Genomic DNA, 26,551 nt, shown 5'->3' on the forward strand with positions numbered 1-26,551 from the left:
ATACACAGATAATTAACACTCATGTAGGATGGAGGTATTATAGCATGGATGTCATACAGGACCAGCTAAATAGATGTGCTACTGCTTGCAATGCTTCTCTTCCTGCAGGCCCACCGGGAGAAATAGTGCTGGGGAAACCAGGTCCAAAGGGTTCCCCTGGAAATGCTGGTCCTCAAGGCTTTCCTGGTATCAGAGGGCATCCTGGACAGCCTGGATATCCAGGGGGTTGTGACATCTCTGGATGTTATGGGACAGGTAGGAGAGGTAAGCCTCAACTGTCTTAATGCAAAAGTTATGATTTTAGAGCTGGTCTCTCTGGCTACTTCTCTTAAACTAGGTAGAGCTCCTTGTTCATCTTTCAGGCACTGTCAGTCCTTGAAGAGCTTCCTCTGTAAAGCACTTCAATGGTTCACATGCAATTAGTCTATTTACATGGACAAAAGTCAACTCAGTTGGCTGCTTCATAGATTAACGTGTTTAACTGCAGCAGCAATTGGGTAATAGGAGTGATCATGGGTGTATCTTCAATTCTTAATGTCCTCGGGGATGTTTTTATGGAGGATAGAGAGGATCAATATCCCAGTTCCTGCATGTATATTTCTTAGAAGTTGGACTGTGCAAAGTCCCATTAAAGAAAGATCAGTTGTGCTGAAAAAGAGATTTGGAAGGGAAAAGGAATAACTCTGCACCCTCCTCCTCAGCACTTAACATTGATTTATTCTCATGTTCACTTGTATCATTGCATGTTTCCACAAACAGATTTCATTCCCTGATGGCTGATGCAGAGGCAGCTGAGGATAGTGCTTTGCCCTGGCAATCTCTGGGTGAAGGCTCCACGTACTCTAAGAAAAGCAGGAATCTGAACATCGAGTACATTGTTGGCTTGTTTGTTTTCTAAACCTCCCATCATTTCTGTAATGATGTGTCAATCAAACACTAGGGCCACCAAGCCAGACTGCATGCAGATGAGCTCCAGGCATCCTTCTCTGTTCTCCTGATTGGCATCGGACAGCGGCAGCATTCAAATTTACATTGCATGTTCCACCCAAAGCAAAGACACGGTCAGTAGTGCAGCCCAGTAGACTTAAACAAAATAATAATAACATTGAAATACACAGAAATAACATAGGTGATTTTTGCCAGTTCATGCGTTTCTATCCCATGTTACTGTGGGTCCCCAGCACAGACAAAAACAGCACCTCATGCCCAAAGATGCAAATCCACTGGAGCAAAATTGTTCTTTCTGTTGGCTGGCAGTGTAATAAAATCTATCACCACTCCACCTGCTTCTGGCTCCGTGCTGATGTCTCCCTCTCCGCGGCGTGATGTGCACAAGCGCCGCAGACACCGTGATAACCTCCCCGTGCTGTGACAAACCCTGCTGTTTAGCTGTGCTCTCTGGGGCTTGATATCTGCCAAGCAAAGCCTTAGATCTGACAGAGCACAACCGTGTACTGCAAGGAGCTGGAGATTAACCTGCTGCCCTTTTCCAGCTCTGCCTCCTGCAATCTTAGCAGCTACTTCACGTTTTATCAGGTGAATATTGAATAACTCCAACCCTGACTTTTGCCCATATGGCATAGAGGTAATTGCCATGTTACAGCCTTGTCCTTGTTGAGCTCTGGTCTCATATGTATTCCCAACAAACTGTACGGCTAGTGATAAAAATGTTCTTGCTGCTTTGCATTGCTGCTACTGCACTGGTTGTGCTGGCTGTAAGCTTTCCCTGTTGCTAAACAGTGGTTTATGAACTTAGATTTATACATCTAGGAGCATATCCTGGGAAAAAAAAATACATTTGGAGTTTATGAAATCAGAGCAAAAAGGGTCAGTACAGATTTTCAAAGATGCTAAGAGGCAAAAAAAAAAAAAAAAAAAAAAAAGGTGCATCTATTCCTGGGCACTTAATTGGGATGTGAAACTTCTGTAGCCCTGAGCAGGCTGGTTGTTCTATTCACACGACTGTAGCTAACTTTTGAATTCTTAACTCCAAGTAAATCCAGACTAAGAAACCAGATTGTAAAGTGCCCAATGGAGAATAGTTTCTTTTAAGAAAATTACATTGTTTCCAGGCTGGTTGTTTCTCACCACTAAGTAAAATCCTATTGCATTAAGAAATTTTGCTCTGAACATATTGGACTTGTTTGGGATTCATAAATCCTACTGGAAGAGTTGCATAAAAATAGCATTACTACAGTCTATAAGTATTCAAAGTAATTTTTGGCTTAGTCCATGTCAATTCTGTAGAAACTCCCAGTGATTAATATTTTCAGTATGATGTGTCTTCCCTGCATTTACTTAAGGGAGTTGCAAAGAAATACCACATTGACAGAAGTAAAATTTCTGTTCACGTTACTGCTTTTCAGGCTCATCTTAACACATCAAATAGAAATCTTTCCAGCTTAGACTAAGCATTAACGCAGACAAAAGCTCCAGGCAGAAGAAAGGGAGAGGTCAGAAGAGCTGGAATACACATTGTGAATGCAGCAGTTAATAGATGTATGCACCGAGATAGACCCTCTGCATCCATGCTGAGCACTTGTGTTTCCATTTGTATAGGTTAGAGAGCTTTAGATCTTCATTTTTCCTATTCTTTGAAAAATGAAAATATTCTGAAAATAGATCTAACAAACCTATACTAAGTCGCATTCGGAATATTTCTGCATTTACTATTGGTTATAAACCTTAATATTTGTGGCAGCTGAGACAAAACAGGGAACAGGAATAGCAGGGAAATAAAAAGGGGTGCTCTTTGCACAGCAGATCTCTAAAGCTGGGGCCCAAAATCACTTGCAGAGTGGGTTAAGTAGCTCAATGCAGAGCGTCTGACTTGAGCAGGTAATTCTGCTTCCCTTCTCGTTTAAATCAGTGCAGTCAGATCCAAGTCCTGAATTTGCAGCTCTGTCTGTTCAAATCTAGTCTCTGCAGGTTATTTGACATAGAGCTCTTTTGTTTTTCTTTAATTTTGAATCATCTCATTGCCTGACTTGGGATTTAATCTATTAGGTAGAGTTTCAAGTGACATTTGCTTTTGTCAGATTATATCAGATAGAAGATGAAAGGTTAGCAGTTAACAAAACCTAGTGCCATGTGGGCTGTTGATTAGGAGAAAGGCAACCTACACAAACACTTTGCCCATTTATATTTGCAAATTTTGCTCCAGGGGTAGCTTTATTTACTTGAAATCAGGGATGTTTAGTCTGTTTAGTATCATAGACTAAAAAGTGAAGAAGTCTTCCCCTTGAAGAGAACCCGGAAGGTTTTTGTGTCCTGACCTGCACAAAGGTTTGAGGAGAGAAGCTCCTTGCTCCCATCAGAAACTATTTGCTAGGTGGTTTGGGGCAATCACGTCCTTGGAGGCGCTGGTACCTGCAGAAGTTCAAGTTGCTCACCCTGATGCAACTCAACATGCAGATGGCAACTCAGTGCTTGGCTGGGATGGTGCCCTGCCTGGGGTGTCCATGGTGGGCAGCTGTGGCTAAGGTCACCTTGGTGCATGTGCTCATGTCTTTGATCTGCCTTCATCCCGTCTGGAGTTGATGGGCGCAAGTATGGATTGGCCCAGGACCATGTAGGAATGGGGTTGCTTGGCTAAAAGGCAGCTGTGCCCGTCAGCAACTGTAGGACAATCTACAGGTGGATTGGAGAAGGAGAAGACAAATTAAGTCTGCAGGAGGAACATGGAGGCTTTTGGTGCAAGTGGTGGAAAAGGTGGAAGGAGGAGGCCATGACCCTCTTCTTGCCCTGGAGGTGACCTCTTCATGGGGCATGAGGAGTCCAGGGTGCCACTGAGGAGCGGAGCAGGGCACCCTGTCCTGGAGAGGAGTGGTAGTCTGATAGACTTGTCTACGTGCCCTGGACATCCATCAGCAGCAGAAACCCATCTGTGATCTGGCTGATATTATAGACATACCCATTTCCATGGGAAAAAAAAATCTACAACATTTCTTTGCTTTTATTGTCACCCCAAGGCTGCTTAAAGCCCTTTGCAGCAGGTTCGTTGTGACATTTCACAGCACGGAGCAGAGCAGGGTGCAGATGCTGGGCAAGAGGTTTGCAGGGAGGGCAGGGAGGGGATGCAGCATTGCAGGATGCTCCAGGGAAAGCAGAGGCAGTGGGACACTTCCCATCTCTGCTGCTGGATGCTGAGGCTGCCTGTTTGTGCACATGAATTTCTTTTGCTCCTTTCGATGAGTGCAGTTTTCCCTACTGTGCTGTTCTTCAGTGCGCTTTGTACTTTCCTGGTGCAATTTATCACTTTTGATGTAAGTTACAGTTGAAATCAGTGCCACGTGTTAGCAATGCAGTATGAAAAATTCCCATGCAAATCTTTTACCAGTAGGGAGTTTGTTCTCAAAGCTTTAATCACCATAAATAAAGAGTTTCAACATAAATTTGGGGGATTTAAGCCTGATTTCTTGATAAATAAGGAGTTGAATCCCCGAGAAATCTCTTGGCTACCTGCCATTTCCTCTTCTTTGCAAGTTGAAGACTGTTCACCACCCCTTTTGTGGAGCTTTTATGACAGAACCTTGTCCTGATTTCTTCATTCTTACCATTATGCTTCTGTAATCAGTGTTACAGAGACTTTCTTCTCACACAGTGAAAAACTATAGTCTGATATTGTATATTTAGTTTCTTATATCTTTAAAGTTTCTGTACTCTGATCTGTAACTTTCACTGAATTTGGGTTTTTAGGCAAGTGGGATCGTGATAGGGGATACTGTCTTTAGAGCTATACTTGTCCTATGTCTATCTACCTTTTCTGTTCCTAGATAACTCTCTGGAGATAAATTTTTACAGAAGCGAGGTGGTACCAGCTGTGTGGGCCATCTCACAGAAGATGAGACACTGTGAGGACAACCAGCTTGGTCAATGGAGGTTGCACAGCTTACCCTAGCAGTCAGCTGCAGATTGAGTGCCTTAGGGCTGCAAAAACGACCCAGACGATCTAAGGAAAACTAGAAAAAATTATGGTAAATTAGGTTATTGCAGCCAGGTTTCTAAGCCTTTGCCCTTCTTGCCTTCGTGATAGAGTGATTCTGCTGGGATTGATGGAGTTACGCTGGTGGGAAAATGTGAGATGCTGGGGTAAAGATAAGGTCTCTTCTCAATGAGTATAGCAGAGAAGATTAGCACCTGTGTTTGCTTTCCACGATGCCCATGGGGTCTTTCAGCTTATTTTTGCACATCTGGATCCTGAGCAACTGTTTGCTTTGCATCTCCTCTAAGGCAGCTTTAGGGATCCTGCTGTAGTACCACTCTTTCTTCTTTTTTTTTCTAATATTACCTTAGACAAGTTGTGGGAATCACTTCAGAACTGGGAGCATTACCAATATTATCAGTCTGGCTGCATGAATTTTTATGGAGTCTTTCATGTGCGAAAAACCTCTCTCCTTGTATTTCATCTTAGCCACTACCGAGCAAGGGGGTTAGAATAGCAAAATTATTCATTTTTCTGTGCTTATAGACTGGTCTGTATCCTAGTTTTATTCCAGTAAGGCTATTTCTGATCTTTGGTTCCTGTGGAGTAGAGCATCCTCCTTAGCAACTTCTGTGTTGAAATAACTTATCCAAGAAAGAGGAATGGGGTTTGGTTCCTATTTTCTGCTCTAAATTTTACCAGGAAGCATATTGGAAACAGAAGCCTTTACTTGAACCAGAAGTGTGTAGGGGTGATTATCTCTTTCGAAGATTGTTCTATTCTTTCCTTAAAGGGCTCTGAAGATACAAGTCTGCCTCTTTCTTCCATATCTTGCCTGATGCCAAGACCACCCATTAAAAAGCCTAGAGCTGAAAAAAGTAGTGTGTGAGCGTGAAGATACTCACTAAATCTTGCTGGAATGTAATTTTTCAAATCTCGGCAGAGTTGGCTAAAGGGGGAGATATTAATGCCATACAAACAGAAGTAGGGCTGTCCCTGTATGAGAAATCTACTGGCATTAGCAAAGCAGAGGAGGTCGGTGACAGCACTGCTAACCCCAGGGAGGCTTCAGCATCATCACCTGAGCGGCTCCCCAGGGACCAGCAGCATTTGGGCAATGAGTTTCAGCTGTCATTTTTCCTCTCATTCTGCCAAACCTTCTGATCCCAGGGTGGTGCTGATCTCCAGGGCCACAACATTCCCCCTCGCACTCCCGATCACCCGCTGCTTTGGAGGTGCTGACGGCGCAGAAGCGAGTGGCCTCCCACCCGCTCCGTTGTCATCCCTCCTCACGGATGCAGGAGGAGATTGCAGAGGAGCCCAGCAGGGCTCTGGCTGCAACCAGGGGCTATGATGCCCATGACGCAGCTATACCCAGGATCAGCCTCCTCCCGTCCTCATGAATATTTTAGGGATGCCCTCGAAATATGAAAAACCGCTGGCGAGGGGCCAGGCTGCCTCCGCAAGCCGGATCTGCCTGGAAAAGAACCGGCAACCCGAGCAGGCCTGGCTGCCGCTGCGCTTGCACGGTCGTGCACCAGGCCTTGAAGCTGTTTCACTGCTTGCTTTCCTTTTGTCATAAGCAAACTCAATGACCATGACAAGGGGTAAATTAGCACCTCCAAAGACTCCGAGTCCCTCCTCATTCTGGAAGTGAGCAGAGAGCAGTCAGCAGCAGTTCAGACTCTCTCAACCCGCTGTGCCCAGAGAGGTCCTCCGAAAGCAGCCCCAGCGTTGGCTACTCTGGGTATGGTGCGAGCCCCTCCAATTTTAAGCCTTGGCTGAGTCTGTGAGCAAGGAAATCAAGGCAGCGTCTTAGATAAGGAGACCAGGTGGGATCAGCAGGGCTTCTAGACTGGTAACTACAGGGATTTCAGCTTGCAGGGCTTGGATTGAGTACAATACCTTGTATTTGAAAGAAATCTCTTGAAATCGTATTATTCCAGAGCTGCCTAATGACAAACTTCACAGTGCAAAGCACAGACCACATCCTGCACAGGAATCCCAAGTCTGGGACTTTATTTATAAAATGACACATACAGAGACACACAGTCCTGAGCCATACCAGCTCCATGGGGTCAATTTACTAGGCAGGGCACATGGAGAGCTTGGAAAATGCTGGAGCTAGCTTGGCAGGGGTGCTCGCTATGCACAAAGCCTCTGTACGCACTGCTGCGGGGAGCGCGCTCGTGCTCTCACGTTGCTGGATGTATGTTGATGGATGCCACCATGCTATGTACATGACTATGTCTGTACATGCTATACTATGTACAGACTCGAACAAGAACGTTTCCCCTAACTTTGATGGAGGAGATGAGAATGGCCTGGCAGGATGATGTAACCTTGGAGGGTGTTCGCAGAGCGCTCGGGGACAACTCGCGCAAACACCCGGTGAAGTGTTCGAGAGGTGTCTCCATTCCTCTGCTCATCTCCTTCCAGGTGAACTAAAACCCGTGGAGGGGGATAAACTTTCTTTCCTCTGGGATTATGCCTAGATCATTCCTGCCAGCCAGGGTGGGAGGAAGAGCCCGACAGTTCCCAGCAGGCACACGATGATGAACATCCAGAGAAAGATCCGGTCGATGACCATTGCAACATACTTCCAGTCTTCCTTCACCTGGGAGCACAGAGAGAAAAGGCCAGTTATTGATGCTTTATCGAAATTAAAGCTTATTAAGACTATTGGTGCTTCATTCCAAAATATAAAGTTGTAATCTAGCTCCAGAGAGAGCAGAGCGTGGGGGTTTCTTGTCCATGCAACCGTCCTGTGCACGGGCAAAGATGTGTTCTGGGAACAGGGAATAGATTTCCAGACTTGCAGGGTGTGTGTGTGCAATTGCAGACCCCAGTGGATAAATAAGCTTGTCCACACATTCCGTCCCATTTTCCATGAGCAACAGCTGTAACGGGGTATGTACGCGAGCTGAGTGGGAAGAAAAGGTATTAATTTTCCCAGACTCACTCACAGATTACTGAAGCCAAAGTCTTTTTAAGAAGGGATTTACTGCTTTGACAGAGTAAGAAGTGAAAACGAACTACCAAATGAAAGTAGTGGTCCTCCTCACCCTGTTTTTTCAGCCAGTTTTGCTTTAATGTGGGAGAGTCTTCCAGTGATTCCTCTCTGAGGAGGTCTAATACTCATTTTTACCATCAGGAAAGAATTGGTGTAAATGGTGATTTCATTAAATGAGAAAACACACGTGCCCAAAAGCTTCTCTTATTATATTGTGGTTATTAATTGCTTTTCCAGGCAGAGGACCGATGAGATGGCCGCGTTTTAATTGGCCCGTTATGATTTCCTCTGCAGAGCGGCCCTGCCGCCGCCTGGAGCCCTGGGCTGGGGTTTGTAGCCGCGTTCGCGAGGACACAGGAGCAGCTCCAACCTCCCCAGGGATGAGGGGAGAAATGTCTCCTCCGTCCCCAAGGATGGGACTAGAATCAATTTGCATTAGAGATGGATTTTTTTCTAAGGATTTGATTTGCTGAATACGCTCGGAATCCAGCGGCAAAGGAAGGAATGTGAGCATCAGTGAAGAGCCATTTGCAGCTTAGCTATAGATGACGTTCTCAGAGGCATCTTCATTTTATAAAATGTTATGATTTGTCAAGCATTCATAGAAATGAGCACAATAAAGTGACTAGAGCCTTTTCTTCCTTCACTAGTCATGGATGTGCCACCAAATTTATATTATACCTTGTGGGTGGTTCACAAAGGTCATGATGTGTCAGAAGGAGAGAAAACACACCGCTGGCTTAGGTGACAAATGCTGAGCTGTTTTACTGAACTAATAGTATTATTCGTTGCAGGGTATGTGCATTTGCCTCATTTTGGCTTGTTCAATCCTTCACAAACTAACAGTGAATCTTCAAATGTATTTGCTAAGCACCTGTGTTCGTCCTGTGCCTTAACAAGCAGCATCTATCTGAAGCAACGCCTGCAAAGTGATCGCTGCAACTACGATTAACTACTCTGATTATTTGCTTTAGGGCATCTGGAACTGCTTCAGCTCCCTGGCTCAGGAAGCAGCTTTGTAAATTGGGAAATAAAAGGTGAGTAGTGGAGAATATGTAATACTTGCCCATAATTTGTTCTCTGAACTAAGAATCTTAAATTTTGGCAATACCTCGCTGTTTGTAAAAATCTAAGAATCAGTTATATATTTCCATGCAAGGGATAATTTTATTCGCTTTAAAAACAGCATTGAGTTAAGCAGGTCTTTACCATTGAATGAAGAGGTAACCAGAGACTGATCCCAAACCTTGTTACCTTCGTGGAGGAAACGGTGTAGTTTTACCCCACCTAGCACAATACTTCATACTTACAGGGAGAAAAAGCAATAGTAACTCTCAAAATTCAAAGAAAAAGTCACAGTGGATAATTTCCCTTTGCTGTACAATTTTTCTGATTTATTCATTGTTTGCTGAGAGCTGAGGTGAGACTCAGCCTGATGTTTCATATTTCTCGTGGGAAGGATGGCTAAGCAAGCTCTGGGTGTTTGCATTCCAGGGTTTAGTGGCTCATGATTTGCGTTTTACCATCTAATGTCCAGCTGTGTGGTTGCAATGAGCAATTATTCCCCCATTCTAATGAAGCGATAAGCTAATAAGTAGTACATGATAGCTTACTCCAAGAAAGGACATAAGTTATAGGAGTTTCTCTTTAAGAAAAAGCGAAATGGGAGAAAAGGAACAATCTAAAGAGTTCAAGAGACTTTTGCTTTCAAATTTAATGACATAAATACTCAGCCAGGCTTAAAAACAATGGTTGGGAGTTCATCAGGTGTTTGTAAATCAATGTTCATCTTCAGATGGAGAACACAGAAGGCAAAATCGGAAATTATGAGATACCATGAGAAAACAGAGCAGAAAGATGTATAGATACATAGATTTTTTTTTCTGGCTGCATGGTAGTGTGTCTTTGACAGAAACTCTCCAGCAGCTCACGCGGAACTCTGTCCGCAGCGGCATCTCTGCCAGCGCAAGGGCAGCTGTCAACATCTGGCAGCCCAAGTTCTGATCTGTATTTTGATTAGTTTTTAAGAAGCTCACTCAAAACTATTTTAGGGAAAGGATCAGGGGCAGGAACCAGCTGACTTCTCCATCCCTAAATTTTTGAAACCTTCAGGAATCTGCGGCTCTGGTGGAGCCCATGTATCTGCTTCCCTGGTGCAGCTCCTTCCAAACCCCTGTCATGGGACTGGGCAGGAGCTGGGATGAGACGTCTCCAAGGAGCAGCTAATGCCCGTGAGCAGGAGAAACACAGACTAGAACAGTCCCGTGTGGGGTTTGTTGTGCTTTGTTAAAAATAAACCATGAGATTATCCTGTGTTCCATCCCCCTCAGATTTATTTTCTCCCATTTTTATTTTTAAGCCATCTTCAATGACTTTTTATTAGAGCAGTCACTAGAGAGACTGATACAGTCATGAGGACAACGAGGCTTTCCCGACTGGAGTGTTGGTTGTCTGGTTATTTTGGCTCATGCGTGACATGCAGCTTGTCTTTCTTCTCAGTCAGTAATTAATTTCTAATGATGTTTTTAACATACGATGGGATGATTCAGTCTTCTCGTATTCCCCTCTCTTTTTGTCTGTGTTATTTGCAGTTATTTTTGTAGCAGACAACTACTTCTTGCATTTCCCATTTTCTCTATGCTGAAGCACTTAATTAAACAAGCTATTTGCTTTTAATTTAGAAACAGTGCCCTGTGGCAATGATGCTTTAGAAAAAGACTTCGAAAAAAGCTCTGTTCCTATTCTGGGGAGGTGCGTGTCTCTAAAATTATTGCCCAAGCGAGCTGTATCTAAAGGGCTGCACCTACTTAGAGGTGGTGAAGCTGAATTTTTCTTTCTTTTTTTTTTTTTCTTTTTTTTTGAAACTTCCATCCCAGGAAGAAATGCCACAGTTCGATTTTTAAGATGAAGGCAAATTTCAGAGTACTGATTTTTTTTTTTCCCAGAAAGTTCCCATTTCATTAGCTCAGCTCTGCTGCTTACTTCAATTTCATGTGATAGTATTTCTTCTCTCTCATTTCCATCTAGAAATAATGTGCTCTCCCACTCCACATTATTTGGATCCCAAACAAGAAAAAAATGCCATGGATTCACACCAGGCTCAGCAATTATTCCCCCAAATCTGAAACACTGAGCTCTGCTCACAGCTCAACCCACAACTGCTGGGAAAGAGCAGAAAACTGCAGGCAGATGGGCACTCTGCCCTCCCTCCATGCCAGACTGGGGGCGTTTGCTTCTCTTTTGTTTTCTGAGAATATTGCCAAGCTCCCCATGATTTGAAATGCTGGCGGGGCAATTTGGTAGACAAATGAGTCTGTGCCACATCACAGCTTGGCCAAGCTGCTCCAGTGGAGCCTGGTGCCTCGCTGGTCCTGGCGGTGGTTCACCAGCTCCTCCGTTCACCATCACCTGGAAGGTTTCGTGGTGCTTTTGCCAGAGGGATGAGCAGGCACAAATGGTCTGGTCAGAGCTAACATAACTGCTTCTCCACCTCTGCTTTTGATGTTTAGCACTGGGGAATATCTTTCTGGCCACAGTAATTGCTTCATTTCAAGAGGGAAGACTACTGGAGGGGGTAAGAAAATAGATGGACTCTGAAGACTCTTAATTTTAAATATATTTGAAATGATGGATTACAAAGAAAGAATCCACGATGCTTATTGACTCAGTTCTTGTTTGATAACCACAAGCTCAACGGAAGGAGGAGCAGAAATGAGAAATCTCATTTGTGCAATATTCTTCAGTCACACCAAGGGCAAGCGTATGAGTCAAAAGCAACTGAATGGTATAGGTTTACTTGTGATTACTCGTACTGGGAGAGAGCAGAGTTAAACTTCCATAGTTTTGAAGTATCTCTGAAGTGCCTTAGCCCAGCAAAGAGAGCTGGGCTGTTGACTGATGGAGGTGGGAATTCACATCCCTTCTCTGCCACAGATTTGTTCTACAACCTTGAACAATTCACCTCGCCTCTGTGTTATGTCTCTCAGTCCTCAAAATAAGGAATAAACAGTAATTCCCTCAAAGGTATGTTGTGAATTGAAAGACATTAAAGAACAGAATCATCTCAATGTGGTACCAAAGGGTGCGTAAACGGATAGTAGCAAATAAAATTTATTGATGCTGCTTATAGAGCAAGTGCTCAGTGCTGTGCAGAATGCAGATTTATGAAGACACACTTCATGCCTGAGATGTCTTGCATAAAAGCACCGTGACTTACGTCAGCTGTAAATCTTAAGACAATCAAATCATAAACACAGATGAAAAAAATGTCTTTGTTGACTGATCTCTGTGGGAAAAGCCAGATAAGACTTTTCTTTAGTGCAAGAATACTAGCATCAGATTATCTTGTGGCCTCCTGCAGTACTGCTGTAATTAAGTAGCATACTGTATCCCTAGAGCCATGTGGATAGAGTGACAAGAGATACAGAAGGACGTGGTGCTTGTACGTGTATCAACATCACTAGTGGAATAAAAGTGTTTTGAGTCTCCCTTTAGCTTCTTGAGCTTTTAGACACATTTGCCCCCTCAGAGTACATGGAAAATTTGTCTATCCACCCACCTTCCTGCAGACAGAATGGCCTGCTCCAGCAGAAACCCACTGATGAAGAGTCATGTCATGCAGAGACCACAATGCAGGGTGGCAGATTCTACATTAGCAAATATATGATATCTGGATAGCCCACAGGTTTGGTAGGTTTCCCTTAGATGATTTTTATTTTACCCAAGGATAACAGGCTGAATTAGGACACTTACTGAGAAATCTGCATCTTCCGCTCGCAGGTGGTCCGCAATATAATGAACTCCTTCCACCGCCAGCTTCAGGGCTGGGGACATCAGCAGCAGATGTTGCTCTTTGGCGCTGTGGGTGTTGGTCCCTTGACCTGTCATGCCAGTGGCCTCGTTCTTTTTGCACTTACATTTGCACTGATAGGGTTTGTGCTGGGGCTGTTCTTCATTTAGGTGGCACCGCTGGGAAGCTGGAGAGCCACTGGATTGGCCATTGGTCTGGGAGGAATCCTCCTGCAGGTAGCAATACTGGATGCTCCGGGACCTACAGCGGATGCTCCCTTCCTCTGCTTTGTTGGGGCTGTACATCTGCTGAACACTTAGTGATCGGCCTTTTGAGATGGACGTGCTCTGGGTGTCACTCAGAGGGTGGCACGGGGACTGTGGTGAGGAGCAGGACACCTGAACGGGCTCCGGGTGCAGCACGGTGTACTGGCCAGAAGGGGATTTGCAGACAGGCTGGGTCTTGGTTGGCTCCTCGAGATGGCCGCAGAAGGAAGGTGTGGGTGATGGCTCATTACTCTGGGGGCTTGGGGAAGATGAGGTAGTGAAATTGGGTTCCATGTCCGTCTCAGCCCAAACCCTTGGTGCGCTGGTTATTTTGTGCATGGATTCGATGAGTTTCTTACAATTGTCTTTCACTGCAGAGGGTCGTTTCATAAAAAGGAGCCGTGGGACTATATCAAGGAAGATCCTCCTCACCCAGTCAGGCATGGTGTGGGTACGTGGGGAGCGGTGGTGCACGTTGAGCACAAAGACAGTGATGATGATAGACAAGGTGACAAATATCATGGTGAAGAGCAGATACTCTCCAATCAGTGGGATGACCAAGGAGGTTGAAGGGATGATCTCTGTGATGAGCAGCAGGAACACAGTGAGTGACAGCAGCACCGAGATGCACAAAGTTATCTTCTCTCCACACTCAGAGGGCAAGTAGAAGACCAAGACAGTCAGGCACGAGATAAGCAGGCAGGGGATGATTAGGTTGATTGTGTAGAACAAGGGCAACCTCCTGATGATGAAGGAGTAAGTTATATCAGGGTAGATCTCTGTGCAGCATTCATATTTCTTGCTGTTGTAGTTGCCCACTGCATTTATGATGACCCATTCCCCACTCTCCCAGTAGTCCAACTGGTCCACGTGGCTGTGCATGCTCACCAAGTCTATCTTGGCTTTGTCATAGGTCCAGGAGCCAAACTTCATTGTACAGTTTTGCTGGTCAAAGGGGAAGAAGGTAACATCAATGCTGCAGGAGCTTTTGTAGATGGCGGGTGGCATCCACTTAATTCTCCCATCATAGAAGAGGTGGGCCTTGGTCAGGTGAGTGACTGCAAAGTCACCATCAGCACTAGAGATATATAATATGAGAAAAGACTGAGGGAATGGTACAAACTAGCAACTACATTTAACAAGTCAACTAGACAACAATCCAGGATTTTATATCAGTAAGTCTGTGACAAGCACCATCCCTACAGCAGTGTCCAGGAGGGACACTGAGAGGTCCAGGAGGCTCCTCCAGGAGCCTTGGGGAGGCTCTGCAACCTGCTCTAGTTCACATGAAGAGGCAATACTGAAGCATACAGATGTGTACGAGCAGTGTATCTCCTTGTTCCAATAACTGTCATGAAAGAAACTCCATTTTCAAGCAAAAAAATTATCCCTTCACTTGAACATGTGCTGGGTCCTCAGGTAGGCAGCCTTTCTGCATGATGATGCTCCAAAACTTCAAGCCCTCTCTCCTTTAACCCTGTGCAGACAGAGCTTTGATATCTGCACACAGCGACAGCCCCTGAACCAAACTGTCTGATCTGAGCAGTGATGACATTTGGACACAGCTGCAAATTTTTCATCCTGGATGAGTGTCTAAAAAATGTCAGTCAGAAAGGCAGGAGGAATGTGGGAAGCGGAACTCCTTGCAGAACAATGACCCCAAGTTTCCCCCTGGGATATGAAGCACGAAGCCAGCCGCGAGAAGCAAAGTGTTGGCAAACGGCCGCGCTACTAAACAGCCGAGAAGGGAAAGGAGAGATTCTGCCTAGACCTTGGGATGAATTATTCAGTGCAATGTAGCTAGAAAGCTCTGTGCTGTCTGCCAAACCCCTGGCTGGAGCTGACCCTGCTGTGGTTTCTGCTCCTCCGTGGCAGCCCCTGTGCAGCTCCACTGCTATGGGCTCAGACCCTCCTCTTCCTCACCACAAGAACTGCACTGGGAAAATCCCTCAGGGCTCTTTCCAGCTGCTGGAAGCACAGGCAGGCCCCCAGAATCAGAGCACATGCCTTTAGCTCTGAGATACTTTTCTAGGTTTGTTGAAATAACAGAAAAGCAAACTTAGAATTATTGCTTGATGTAAAACAAAGGGGTTTAACTAAATTTTTTCTTTCTATAATGGAAATCCTTTATTCTTTGTGACAGATTTTGGAAAACAAAACTGCACAGAAGGATTTGCTGCTTTTTGTCTTCTGCACTTTCTCTAAAGGTTTAAAATTTCCTTTTTTTTTTTTTATTATTATTTTTTATTTTTAAGATGGAAAAGCTAAAAAATATGCACAAATACATGATGCTGTCCCTAAAGGTTGAGGCAAAAAATATCATTGCCTTTTCCCCAGCATGAAAGAAAAAGAGTACTACCATTATACCATCCAACTCACTCTTTTCTTTTCTTGACTATTCTTTCTTATATCTAATTTACAATCCGGGACAACTTTCTTTGGATAAAATCTGTGTTTTGGGCTCCTGGGTTTGCCTGTCATGTAAAGCCAGACTGAGACATGAACTACACAGCAAGTGACACTCCAGCATTCACTCTTTTGGGTGGTTTTCCTCCTAAATCTCAGCAGAATTTGGAAGCCGCTTCTTCATTTAATGAGATCTCTGAGGCACAATTAAAACATTCATTAGCAGAACAATATGTTTATAATTGGACTTACATCAGAAAAAAGAGATAATGAGCATCCACCAGTGTTTTCCCTCTTAGGTAGAGCATTGTTTAAGTGGTCAGATAAAAAATATACAAGTGTGTTTTTCCTTTTGAAAACTGCTCAAAAGCTTTCAGTTGTTGGTTAGTGCTGGAGATGAGATGCTCCTGCATTAAAGTGCAGGCTTCTGAACACAACCACTGTATCTTCTTTGTTGCACAGGAATGTACAACATTTCACAACTGAAGCTTGGGGTCAGGATAGAATGGAAAAGGGGTAAGGAATAAATTCACCAGAGAGCAGGGCATGACGTTTGTTAAAAATGCATCCAGGAGTAGTAGTAGTTTGTCTATATGTTGTGTGTAGCTGGTTAGCACAGACATGATATTTTTGCCTGCAAATGTCTGGTTTGGCATCCCTGCTGTCTGCTCTTGCCTACCTGCATGCTGCGAGCTCCTCTGTATGCAGCTGCAGAGCTCCTATCTCAGCTCCTTCAGTAACAGGGCTGCTGCTTTGATGAGAAAGGGTTTGTTTTCTTTTCCTGTTTTTTTTTTCTTTTTGCTTTCCTCACATATCTTTTTGGTCCACGTGTTATTACAGAATAATGTATTATCATTGCAGGAGGGAAAGCTAGAGCAGAATTGCTCCTTGCAACCTGGAGTCAGCTAGTGACTCTTGAGCATCCACAAAACAACCCAAGAACCTCCTGCTTTTCCCTTAGCAACCTGGTGGAGCTATGAAGCAGTTTCAAGTGGGCTTTATTGGACGTGTTTGAGCTTCTCGTGAGCAGCTCAGAGTAGAGATATCTGAGTAATTTGTAAGCAGGGGTAAATTAGTCATGCTGCTGTAGATGGATTGCATCTGAGCCAGCTATACTGTGCAATGGTAGTGGTGACATTTGTCTCAGTCCTTTGTGCCTATATATATCTATAAATACATATGTATATCTATAAATACACATATATGGCATATATACATATTTATGCCTAATACGCCAGGCATTGTACCACTCACACAGCAAGAATATGTTCACTGGATATGAAGCTATGCCAGCAATGGGGGTTTCCTCCTAGAGAGGGGTCTTCATTCTGGGTGAATCTGTTCATGACAAGGTCACCCAACTGCTGATCAACTTTCAAAGCCTTTCTCCTATCATTTCCTCCGAGAGGAGATTGTGCCAATTGACTGCAAAGCCTGGGGAAACCCTGTTTCCTTGTGGAAGGCTTTGCTGTGGGAAAACCCAGTCTCAGCCAAGTTACACCAACAGCTCCAACTGTGAAATGTGAGTGTTTCCTTAGACAAGAAGGACATCTGATATAGCGGGACAAGGAAAATATGTTTTTGTAGCCATGCCTTTGTAGTGGTAACACATTTCCATTTAATTCAGTCTAGACCACTATGTTGTGACAGTTGTCATGAAAAACCATTTAGAAGAGAGAGCTGGTGAAAGGTAAATAGCACTGCAAGGACTCAGGAGCATTAACACAGTCAGGCTCTCCTGATTACTCTGACCTGACAGCTCTAACTATCTGTCAGCAATAAAGTACCAGAGCTCTCATATTTTCCCGTCAAATACAATAGCGCACATCAAAAAAGGCAGAAGACAGTTGCTTTTTCCTTTTCTGCTTGATATAGTTCTACAGCCTTTGATTCCACCTTTCTAGAATAAATGCTTTTCTTTTGAGAACTTTTGAGTTTCTAAGGGTTCAAGAACAGCATTGTTTTGCTGGCAGACATCAGCTTTGCCTCATTAAAAAGCTCTGCTGATGGAGAATTTTTTGCCAGTTTTTATTTCTCCTGCAGTTGGGAGATACATCATCTCACAAATTAAATGTTTTCAGAATGCATGTAAATGAGGCACACATTTATTTTAATTTCTGATTATACAATTTAAAGCCAAACTAAGCTTTAAAAGCCTGAAAAATTAGCTACATGCATATAGGGATATAGCTAAAATGCCCCTCATTTAAAGCATTTTTTCATCTAACAGCACTAACCAATCCAGAACAGGGTCACAAGACCCTTCAAAAGAATCTGGTAAACGTTAGATGCATCTGTGATGTTCAGATTAAAATACATTCCAAAGGCAAAACACAGAATTCTTTGTTCAGCAATTTGTACTGTCAAAATGGTCACGACAAATTCACAGGATCACGGAATAGTTGAGGTTCCAAAGGAAGAGCCCTTTGGAGATTGCCTAGTCCAAAGCAGGGTCAGCTACAGCAGGCTGCTCAGGACTGTGTCCACTTGGGTTGTGAATATCCCTAATATCTTGTCTCTTTGGGTATAAGACAGATGAGTCCATCTGTATCTTAGGTAAACAGAAGGAGATGTCTATGCTGAGATGCATACGCCTGCCCAGATGTGCTTCTGTAGAGCCCATTTCAGGTTTTTCTTGCTTCAGATGTTTTTAAATCGTTGGTAATGGAAATTCCTGCTATTCCTCAGTAAAATGAGCATCTGCCTCAAAAATGGCAGTACTACAATGAGAATTTTGTGCTCGTTTCATCACAGGGCTCTAATCAGTGCTCAGTTTGTGCACTTTGAACCTTCTCTTTGAGAAGAATCCTCGTCAGTACATTGGAGACAAATTTCTACCTCTGTGTCAAGAATAAAGCCAGGAGAAAAGCTTGGATGTTAACTCAGCAATAGAGCATGAGAGAGATCTCTTTTATAGATTTCCTTCTATCAGTTCCTGTATTTCTGGAAAGATCTTGGGGTCAAAACTCAAAGACATCTAGAAATATAACTTGTCTCTAAACCAATAGTGCCTTGATTCCAAAAGAACCCGGAAAACTTAAGTGCAAAGTGGCAATTATGGGTCCTTTATAAGCACAATTTAGTACAAAATTACAAGATAATGCTGGGTTAGGAACAGTCAGTAAACAAATTAAAAAATCAAGAATATTTCCAATATTTTATAGGTTAGACTAGGGCATTTTCTGGTATTATTCCACAAGCCTCACTGGTTGCAAATGCTGTAGTATAGTTCAAAAGAACAAGTCACTACAGTATAGTTCAAAAGAACTTGCCACTGTCTCATGATTTTCAAAAGCCACCTGCCAGCTGATCTCACCCAGCTCAGTAATCCTTTGTGTCTGTATTAGCACTGGGTGAATTCCTGAAGATATTTCCTGCTCCTAATTACAGAAACTTTTATTTGAATTCTCTTCATGTACAATCTTGTCTTTTATTTATTTTTTGTGGCTGTGAAGGCTGAGGCAGGAATTGCTTTCTGGAGCAGCTAACATGAGAAAATATTGAGAAAAAGCAAATTCTGAGGTCTGAATATTCCGAGTGGTTTCTTCCCAGGTATTACAATCACCAGCTTGAGAAAAGTTACAGTGTTATCGTGTCTATCTAGTCAATAACAAGCCAGCAAAGCTCACATTTCAAATTTAACTTTAAATACACCCAGAAATACATAAAATATACTTTAAGTCCATTCATAAATAGAAAAAGAAGCTAATGCAGAGCATTAGATAATTGATTTATAAATTATTGGATTGTGTCTATAGAGCTTTTAGACCCTCAGATAGAGAACAGCTGGCCTTCTTGGCAAAGAAAGACAGAAATGCTCTGTCATTTCACTCAAACTCACATTCCTCCCTTATACATATGTTTTGTCACATCTAGTAGGAACTATTTACAGAGTCTTGGAACTTATCTCATCAAGCCTGAAAACCCAATAGCATATTAATTTCTCCATGGGATATTAATTTGGTTTTAGTTTCTTTATGAATGTTGACAACTTACAAATACTCTCTAGGCCAAACCAGCCAAGTTTACTGATTTAATTTGGGCCTCTAGAGTACATAAATGGAAGTTTTTGACAATAATGAGCTTAGATATGAGTATAATTCACAAGTGGTTAGGTTTCCTTAAAGATGCAAATCTCAAATCAATTTAAGTTTCACCATTTCTATATATTCCCCAAGATGAAAACAGGAGATGCATTAGCTGGTTCTCCTGTCCTCCTATTTTCCCCAAATCATGGTATCCCAAAGAGAAGTGTCATCATTCTGCCAGTGCACCTTATATGAGGTCCAACTAGAATAATGACTGCAGCTGGAGGCACGGCTGTTAAGTAGAAGACAGCAGTGCAGGATGCTGATTGTACATCCCAAGACAGAAAATAGTCCACGTGAGGTATGTTTGACACTACCTGAAAGAGCATGGACAAATATATTAAAGAGGTGTAGGAGTAATGGAAAACCATTACTGCCTAATGGTTGGCGCCTACATACATGTTTAATTCATGGATAAAGTAACCAATTAAAAATGCATGATAGACTCATGGCAATCAACAGCAGAATATATGATTATTGATCATTAATATGGAGAAAGGGGGAGTCATAGTTTGGATTTAGAGAAGTAGGGCACTTGGAGGTCCAGAGCAATGCAACAGGGTGGCCAAAACCTTCTGCTCCAGCAGACTAGGAGGTAGATGCAAAGAGTCTGGCAACTCCAGCGGATGGGTGGCTTAGACTATGATGGTCCCACAGAGTGTGAAGGTTTGCATAGCACTTTGATTATTTCCTTTGCCACTCCTGGGCTACCTCAGGAGCCTTCAGAAGCTCCTGAAATGATAATCTTTATCAGTGTCATTAATTAAGCAGTGATTTCTCCATCCTTAAGACAGACAGGCACAATCCATTTCTCCGGTGGAAGCCGCGAGCACCTTTCTAGGCTGCAATGTGAAACACTTGTCACATAATATTCTGCTCAGAGTGTGTCCCTGTAGGGTAGGAAGGCCCAAGTGCCTATGAATTAATCATTTTCATTGCTCTAATCTCTCAGAGGTGCTATATGAAGGCTCAGTGATTTCCAAGAGGTTTGCAATCACTCCCTACGTCTAAGGATCAGAGACAAGCTATTGGAAAAGATAACAATTTCAATAGTTTTCAAAGCTCACAATCCCCTGGACAGACTTCTCCCTCAGCCAATTCTTGGGAAAACAAAAGCAAATTTTATCAAACTAGAACCAGACAACTGTTCATTAAAAAGGGCCTGTCTTTTGCAGTGAGGGTTGTCTTTGAGTGTTAGCCATATACAAAGACGTTTTTGTTTGAGGCTTGCAGCCAGTGTTTCCTCTGGAGCAGGTGCTGGGTTGGGAGGCTGAGATGTTGCAGCATCCAAGAAGATTGGAGAGCTCTGCTGCAGTAACCAAAGACTAGGGGAAAAAAAAATTAATCTTGGGATGTGGACACCCTTCCCAAGAAGATGGGCTCCATAGAAAAGAAAGGAAACAGCCACTGCCCCCACCAGAGTCTGCATGTGGGAGACAGATTTCAAGCATTTGGGTATCAGGTATGAACATCTGTCTAGAAAAAGCCCTAACATTGCATTGCACTGATGTGAAAACCAACATCCAACCCCTCTTTGCCTTAGCAGAGAGTCTCTAAGATCACTATCAAGAGCCTTCCAGTTACCACGCTCACACTCACTTGTTGTAGAGAACAATATCCGGCCTCCAAATGAGCTCTGAGGGGATTCGGATGGATGTGACGTTTTCATATTCCTGGGGGTCCCAGCGCAGCTTGTAGTCGTGCCATTCCTGCCAAAACCAAGGCGGTTTCAGAGCTGGGGGAGTTTGGATTGCAAAACTGAGGAGGAATGGGGAAAAGCACGTGCACCCACCTGCTTCACCCACACATTCGTGGTCATCATCTGATTCTTCTCATCCTAAAATGCAAGATCAGATGTCTATTACTGGAACAGATGAAGTAGTCCAAAGAACTCATGAAACTTTTCCTAACTGTAATTCATTTTGGTAATCATAAACACCTCAGGAATAAATGCAATCGTTATCTTGGAAATAAAAAACAGATGTTTCTGCCATTTAACATGGGAGAGGGCACAGCTGTCTGATACTCCTGAACAGCTGAGCCTGCACCAAAGCGATCTTGTGAGCAGAGCAACTTGAAATTATTGGGATTTTTCTCAGTATCGACGGATTCAGCCTGGGACCATAGGGACAGGCAGAGGAAAATGCTCCACAGCCTGGCTCTGACCTCAGCACAGAGGGAAGGAATTGTCAAATAAATACATTCTCCCGCACGTGTTGTGTATACATCACGCCTGGGTGATAATAGCTTTGTTTGCAAGCACTTATACGGTGAAACATGTTTAGAGCACACAGTTCTGGAAACCTGAAGCTTGACAGTGTTCCTCTTTCTACAAAATAGATGAACTTAGTCTGGGCTGACTTTCATGAGCAAACCCAAGTGACACATAATCTTCTGAAAATCTATCATCTGGTGCATACCCATGCAGTGAATGGATAGACTTTTTTCCACTTCTAGGCATAAGAAGGTAAAAATACATGTATAGTATTGAATAGTGTATGGCAGATACAATGCTGGCAGCCCTGTAGTAGAATTAGTTACTATTTGTTGCTTGCCTTTCATGCTGATTACTCATGTAAATTACCAAGGAGAACTACTAGGGGCAGAGCCTAGACCTTGCCCAATTAAAGTGCTGCAGCAGAGCAAAGAGCTTGTCTGCCTGTTTATCTCCTCTTGCTCCCTCTTTGGCCTGGCATCAGAACCTGCTCGGCTGACAGGGTTCCTTTGGAGCAAACAGCTCATCATTAACCTCACTCTTGTGAGGTTAATTAATTCTGAATATTAAAAGCCAAGAGATTCACTGGTGGAAAGTCCTGCTCCTTGTACACCTCGACACTGCACCAAAGGCTCTGCCATCCGCAGAGCCAAACCTCTGGCAGGAGGATCTGCAAGACACAAGGAGACGGGTCTTAGGAGGCCAGATGTGGTTCTCAAGGGCTGCTCCTAGACTCATGTCTTGATCTCCTCCATTCACCCTGGTCTCAGAATAACCTCCGTGCACTGGAGTGATCTAAGGGTACCAAGAGATGTCAGTTTGCACACCGAATTTCCTCTCGGGAGGAGCAGGGTTTTGGGTACGGTTCTGATTTCTCTTCCATATTTTCTGTGTTGGGAGCTGATCATTGCATCTCACAGAGAAACTGGGGTTTGCACCAAGACGTGTTCACTGTTGGAGGGGAAAGGCAGTCCAGAGACCACTGTGATGGGCAGGAGGATGCACCTGGGAGGGGATATCCAACAGCAGTGTGGGATGGGGGGAAGGAGAGCTCTCCTCCAGCTAGTCCCTGGTATTCCATGAGCCCCTCCGCAGAGGTGCCTTCTAGCTGCACTCCTAAAAACTGACATAATTTTCAAATTATGTCTTCTTAAGTACTCTGGGAACAGCGCTGCAAAACATGCGCATTGATCCCACGCCTGCACCATTCAGCAGGTGCAGAACAGAGCGTTTCCCTCCTGCCTCCAGCGTCGCCAATGCCTCATTTGGCCTCATCAATTATTCACATGGAAACCATACAGCTCCAGCAGCAGCAAACAGCCCTGGAGCCCCCTGGGCTCACGTAAGGAGAACGGAACGTCGCTGCGCTGCACAGAAGATGCTGCATCTAGACGCTCTTGGGTTTGATTTCCCAGCTCCTGGCTAAGCCAGGCGAATGTCCTTGCATCCCACGTGAGCACAACAGCCCCAAAGATTATTTTTCCCTATGTAAAAACCTGCCTCTCTGTTCTGCCCTCCTCACACAGAGTAAATCCCAATGGCAAACTGAAGGCCTGAATAACTGGGGACTATCCAAGAATGAAGATCATCATAGTTTCCCACCACTGAGGAAGAAGCCAAACAGCTCCTGGAGGGAACAGGCAGTATTGCTGCAACACTGTGTGTGAAAAAGGTATCAAAGATCTTTTAGGGTTTTTCTTCATTGCTTGGGCTATTAGAGTTATCCCTGACAGAGGTGCTGGAGCTGAGAAATTGTAGGTTCTCCAAGGGACAAAAACAAAATTATGGCCAGTCATTGTTCCTAGAAGTTCTTTCTCCTATTACATACATTTTATATTTACATAAATAAATGCATTTTAATTATGGATAAAATCTCCTATTTATATAAACCACTTCAATGCATAGCGCAAGTCATCCCGTTTGGTACCTAGCCTATGTAGCTTGTGTAGGTGTGCCTGTGTTAGGGCAAGTATTCAGGAACATATTTTTCTTGCTAATATCTGCCAGAGGAGCCATGAAACCCTCCCCTTGCAGCAAGCTCTGTCCCGGAGCTGGGTCAATAACTGCCCTCTGACCTCGTGTAAATGATAGTGTTAATAATCATGGATGCAAATTTGATTTTTTTCCCTTAGCCAGTGTCCTCTGGCACTTGGACCAGGTGTTCCTCTGCCCTGTGGGGATCCATTTCCCCAGGGTTTGGTGTGAAATCGGAGTTTCGACTGCAGCAAGCACAGCCCCAACTGCACAACCTCGGCCGCCCGGCGCTTGCACTTACGACGTCGATGAGCTGGGCGATGGACAAGCCGAAGCGGACCAGGACCACGTCGGAAATGTTGGCCACGGGCCGGGACCACTTGTTATAGCCGGAGAAGATCTTCTTGAGGAGACGCTCCTCGGCGTGGGCTCGGGTCTCCACGTGGCCACGGGCTGGGGGCAGGTGACGAGGGCAGTGAGCGGCGCGCGGCGGTGCCACCCCCCAGGACATCCCTCCTCCGCTTAGTCCCGGTCACCACTTCAGCCACCGAGGCTGATCCCCAGCTGTAGCGCTTGCAGGTGGGGTGGCTGCTAAAGCCGCTGGAAAAAACACAACATGGCCCAATCTCCCCCCAAAGCCGTTTGCGATTCTTTTGAGCCACTTTGCTAGCCCGGGAGCATCGCAGAGGGATGCTCCCTTGGCTGGCATCGGAGCACAAACGGGGGGAGCAAAGCAGGCTGCTAGGGGTGCTCCGAAGGGTAAGCTGAAAAGGAGAAAGAAGCTTCTCCCCAGCAAAACCTGTTTTTTCTTGGATACACACATGAAAGCTGGGATCAAATATATTGGGGGGGGGGGGGGAAGCAAATTGGTTAATAGGCAGAAAATAAAAACAAAGCCATACTTAGTAGGAGCTGGTGTAGAGGGACAAGAGGGTGCATGAGCAGAGAGAAAGCCTTGTTGCAAAGGACGGGGCTTCCTCACATGCTGGTGGCAGGGAGAAGAGCTGGGGAGAGGAGCAGGAGTCAAAACAGCATCGTTCAACTCACCGGGGAAGACACTGGCACACAGGAGAAGGAGGAGGTTTCCATCGGACACGCGAAATCCCATGGTGGAGCCGAGCTCACTCCCTAGTGTGCAGAGTCTCGCGGCAGGGCAACTTTTCCTTCCCGAGTCTCCAGACGCTCCAGCTTCATTCCCTTAAACTGCTCCTTCTCCCTCTTCCCCCTGCCTTGAGCAGGGCAGAAGAGCTGGTCCCTCCCTGCCCTTCTCTCTCCCCAGGAGGATGCTCTTCCCAGGGATGCGCGGGGGCTGCGGGCAGCCCTTGGAGCCCGGCACGTGCGGAGTCTCCCGCTCGCTCCGCTCCCTTTCCGAGCTGGGCTGCTCACTCGCCTCCTTGCTGCGCCGTCCTCTGCGGCTGCTGCGGGTGCTCGGGGCTGCGTGGAGGAGCCAGCGGCGAGCGGGGCAGGTTTGTATATCTAATGCATGCAGACCTGCCCACCTCCTGCCCAGGAGGAGGAGGAGGAGGAGGAGGAGGGAGGCTGCCAGCGAGGAAAAGTTTCAGCAGGAGAAATAACTGGGAGAGATGGACCCAGAAGTGGCAGATTTGGGGTCACTGGTGCCCTTTCACAGCACCCGAAGCCCAAGCAGCTCCGTGCCCCGACACCGCTGCTCTGGGGTGGGTGCTGCCACGGATATCCCTGTGGAAGGGGTGAGGATTATCCGAGAGGAAAGGGTTGCAAGGCGATGAGCACTGCAGCCCTTCATCCCGCCTCCGTGCACGGGAAACGAGGAGCGGAGCCCTCCCTGCTCCCTCCAAAGGGAGCTGTGATATTAACACAGTTATTTCCCAACCGAGAGCGAATGGATTCATTTTTGAGGAGGGGTGATTTTGCCAGCTGCAGAATTAATCAAAGTCTCTTCCAATTGGTCTAGCAACATATTTCATGTTTAATAATTTCCCAAAGAATCTCAGATAACTTCCAGCACATGAGATTGCTGGCTGGAAATGGATAGGATTAAAGCAACAAAAGAAATCAGGTTTGTAGTGAAATTACAGGTAAAATCAGTTTTGTACCAAACTCTTTTCATCACGTCTTGTCCCATCACTTCCTCAACAGTTGTCAGCCTTTTTGAATTACCCACATGTTTTTCCTATTGGAAGTACAAATTTCTGTGTGATTTGCCTTTGGTGGCAAGAATTATCAGCTAAACACCTCTTATTTGCACCCAACACCTGGGCACCTGTGACATGCCATAAATGTCTACAGGCTGACTATAAAGGCTATATATGTGCCACCACACTGAGGCCGGTGTGTGTCTGTAAAATGGGATTTGCAAAGGCCACTTTTCAGGGGTTAGTGCTCTCACAGGCCATGTGTTGGGCAACCAGACTCCAGGGAACCCAAATCAGCCAGTCCCTTTGGAAAATCTTGGACATAAATTATACAGGTATCCTTGACTACAGGCCTTTCTGTGCAGAGCAATTCAAATCCCATGGACATACTCCATCCATCTTCACCCTGCATCGTTTTCTGTGCTGGTGAGCAAGGAAGCTGGCTGGCAAATACTGCCTTTAGATTAACCCTATAAATAACTTTGATTAAAAATGGATTTCCTTCTTTTGGAAATTAATCATAAATCATCATCTCCTATTAGTGAGAGGTTCATCCCTCACCTCCCTGGCCCTATTTTTATATAATGTGGGGGAAGGAGTATATTTTACAGAGGTTTCTGCGCCTTAAGTGACCTTGTTAAATCTCACTGCCTGTTTCTTTCTGCATCATTGGGCCATAACAAAATTTCCATCAGCTCCTCGATGTATTTGGAAGGCAATGTTTTCCATCAGTGCATGTGCTGGGGACTCAGCCTGACTGGG

At 44.7% G+C, this 26,551-nt stretch overlaps 2 protein-coding genes across 2 annotated transcripts in view; one reads left to right on the forward strand and one right to left on the reverse strand.

Annotated features, from left to right (window-relative positions):
• The window catches only part of COL20A1 (collagen type XX alpha 1 chain), a 46,968-nt gene extending 45,916 nt beyond the window's left edge, over nt 1-1,052 (forward strand). The window contains exons 39-40 of the mRNA XM_088529167.1: nt 109-264; nt 760-1,052. Of these exons, the coding sequence (XP_088385293.1) occupies nt 109-264; nt 760-773 (170 nt within the window). The 3' untranslated portion in view covers nt 774-1,052. The remainder of the gene's footprint in view (nt 1-108; nt 265-759) is intronic.
• A 6,170-nt stretch (nt 1,053-7,222) lies between these two features.
• Nucleotides 7,223-25,021, reverse strand: CHRNA4 (cholinergic receptor nicotinic alpha 4 subunit). The gene is made up of 6 exons (XM_088529187.1): nt 24,723-25,021; nt 23,977-24,128; nt 21,279-21,323; nt 21,086-21,195; nt 12,690-14,070; nt 7,223-7,541 (listed from the first exon to the last, which is right to left on the reverse strand). The coding sequence occupies exons 1-6, from the start codon at nt 24,781-24,783 to the stop codon at nt 7,416-7,418; spliced, it is 1,875 nt and encodes a 624-aa protein (XP_088385313.1). The 5' UTR covers nt 24,784-25,021; the 3' UTR covers nt 7,223-7,415.
• Between the last annotated feature and the right edge of the window lie 1,530 nt (nt 25,022-26,551).

The sequence above is a fragment of the Tinamus guttatus genome, unplaced genomic scaffold (genome assembly GCF_059628265.1).
Source record: "Tinamus guttatus ecotype Peru unplaced genomic scaffold, ASM5962826v1 Tinamus_guttatus_pri_ptg000027l, whole genome shotgun sequence".
Lineage (NCBI taxonomy): Eukaryota > Metazoa > Chordata > Aves > Tinamiformes > Tinamidae > Tinamus > Tinamus guttatus.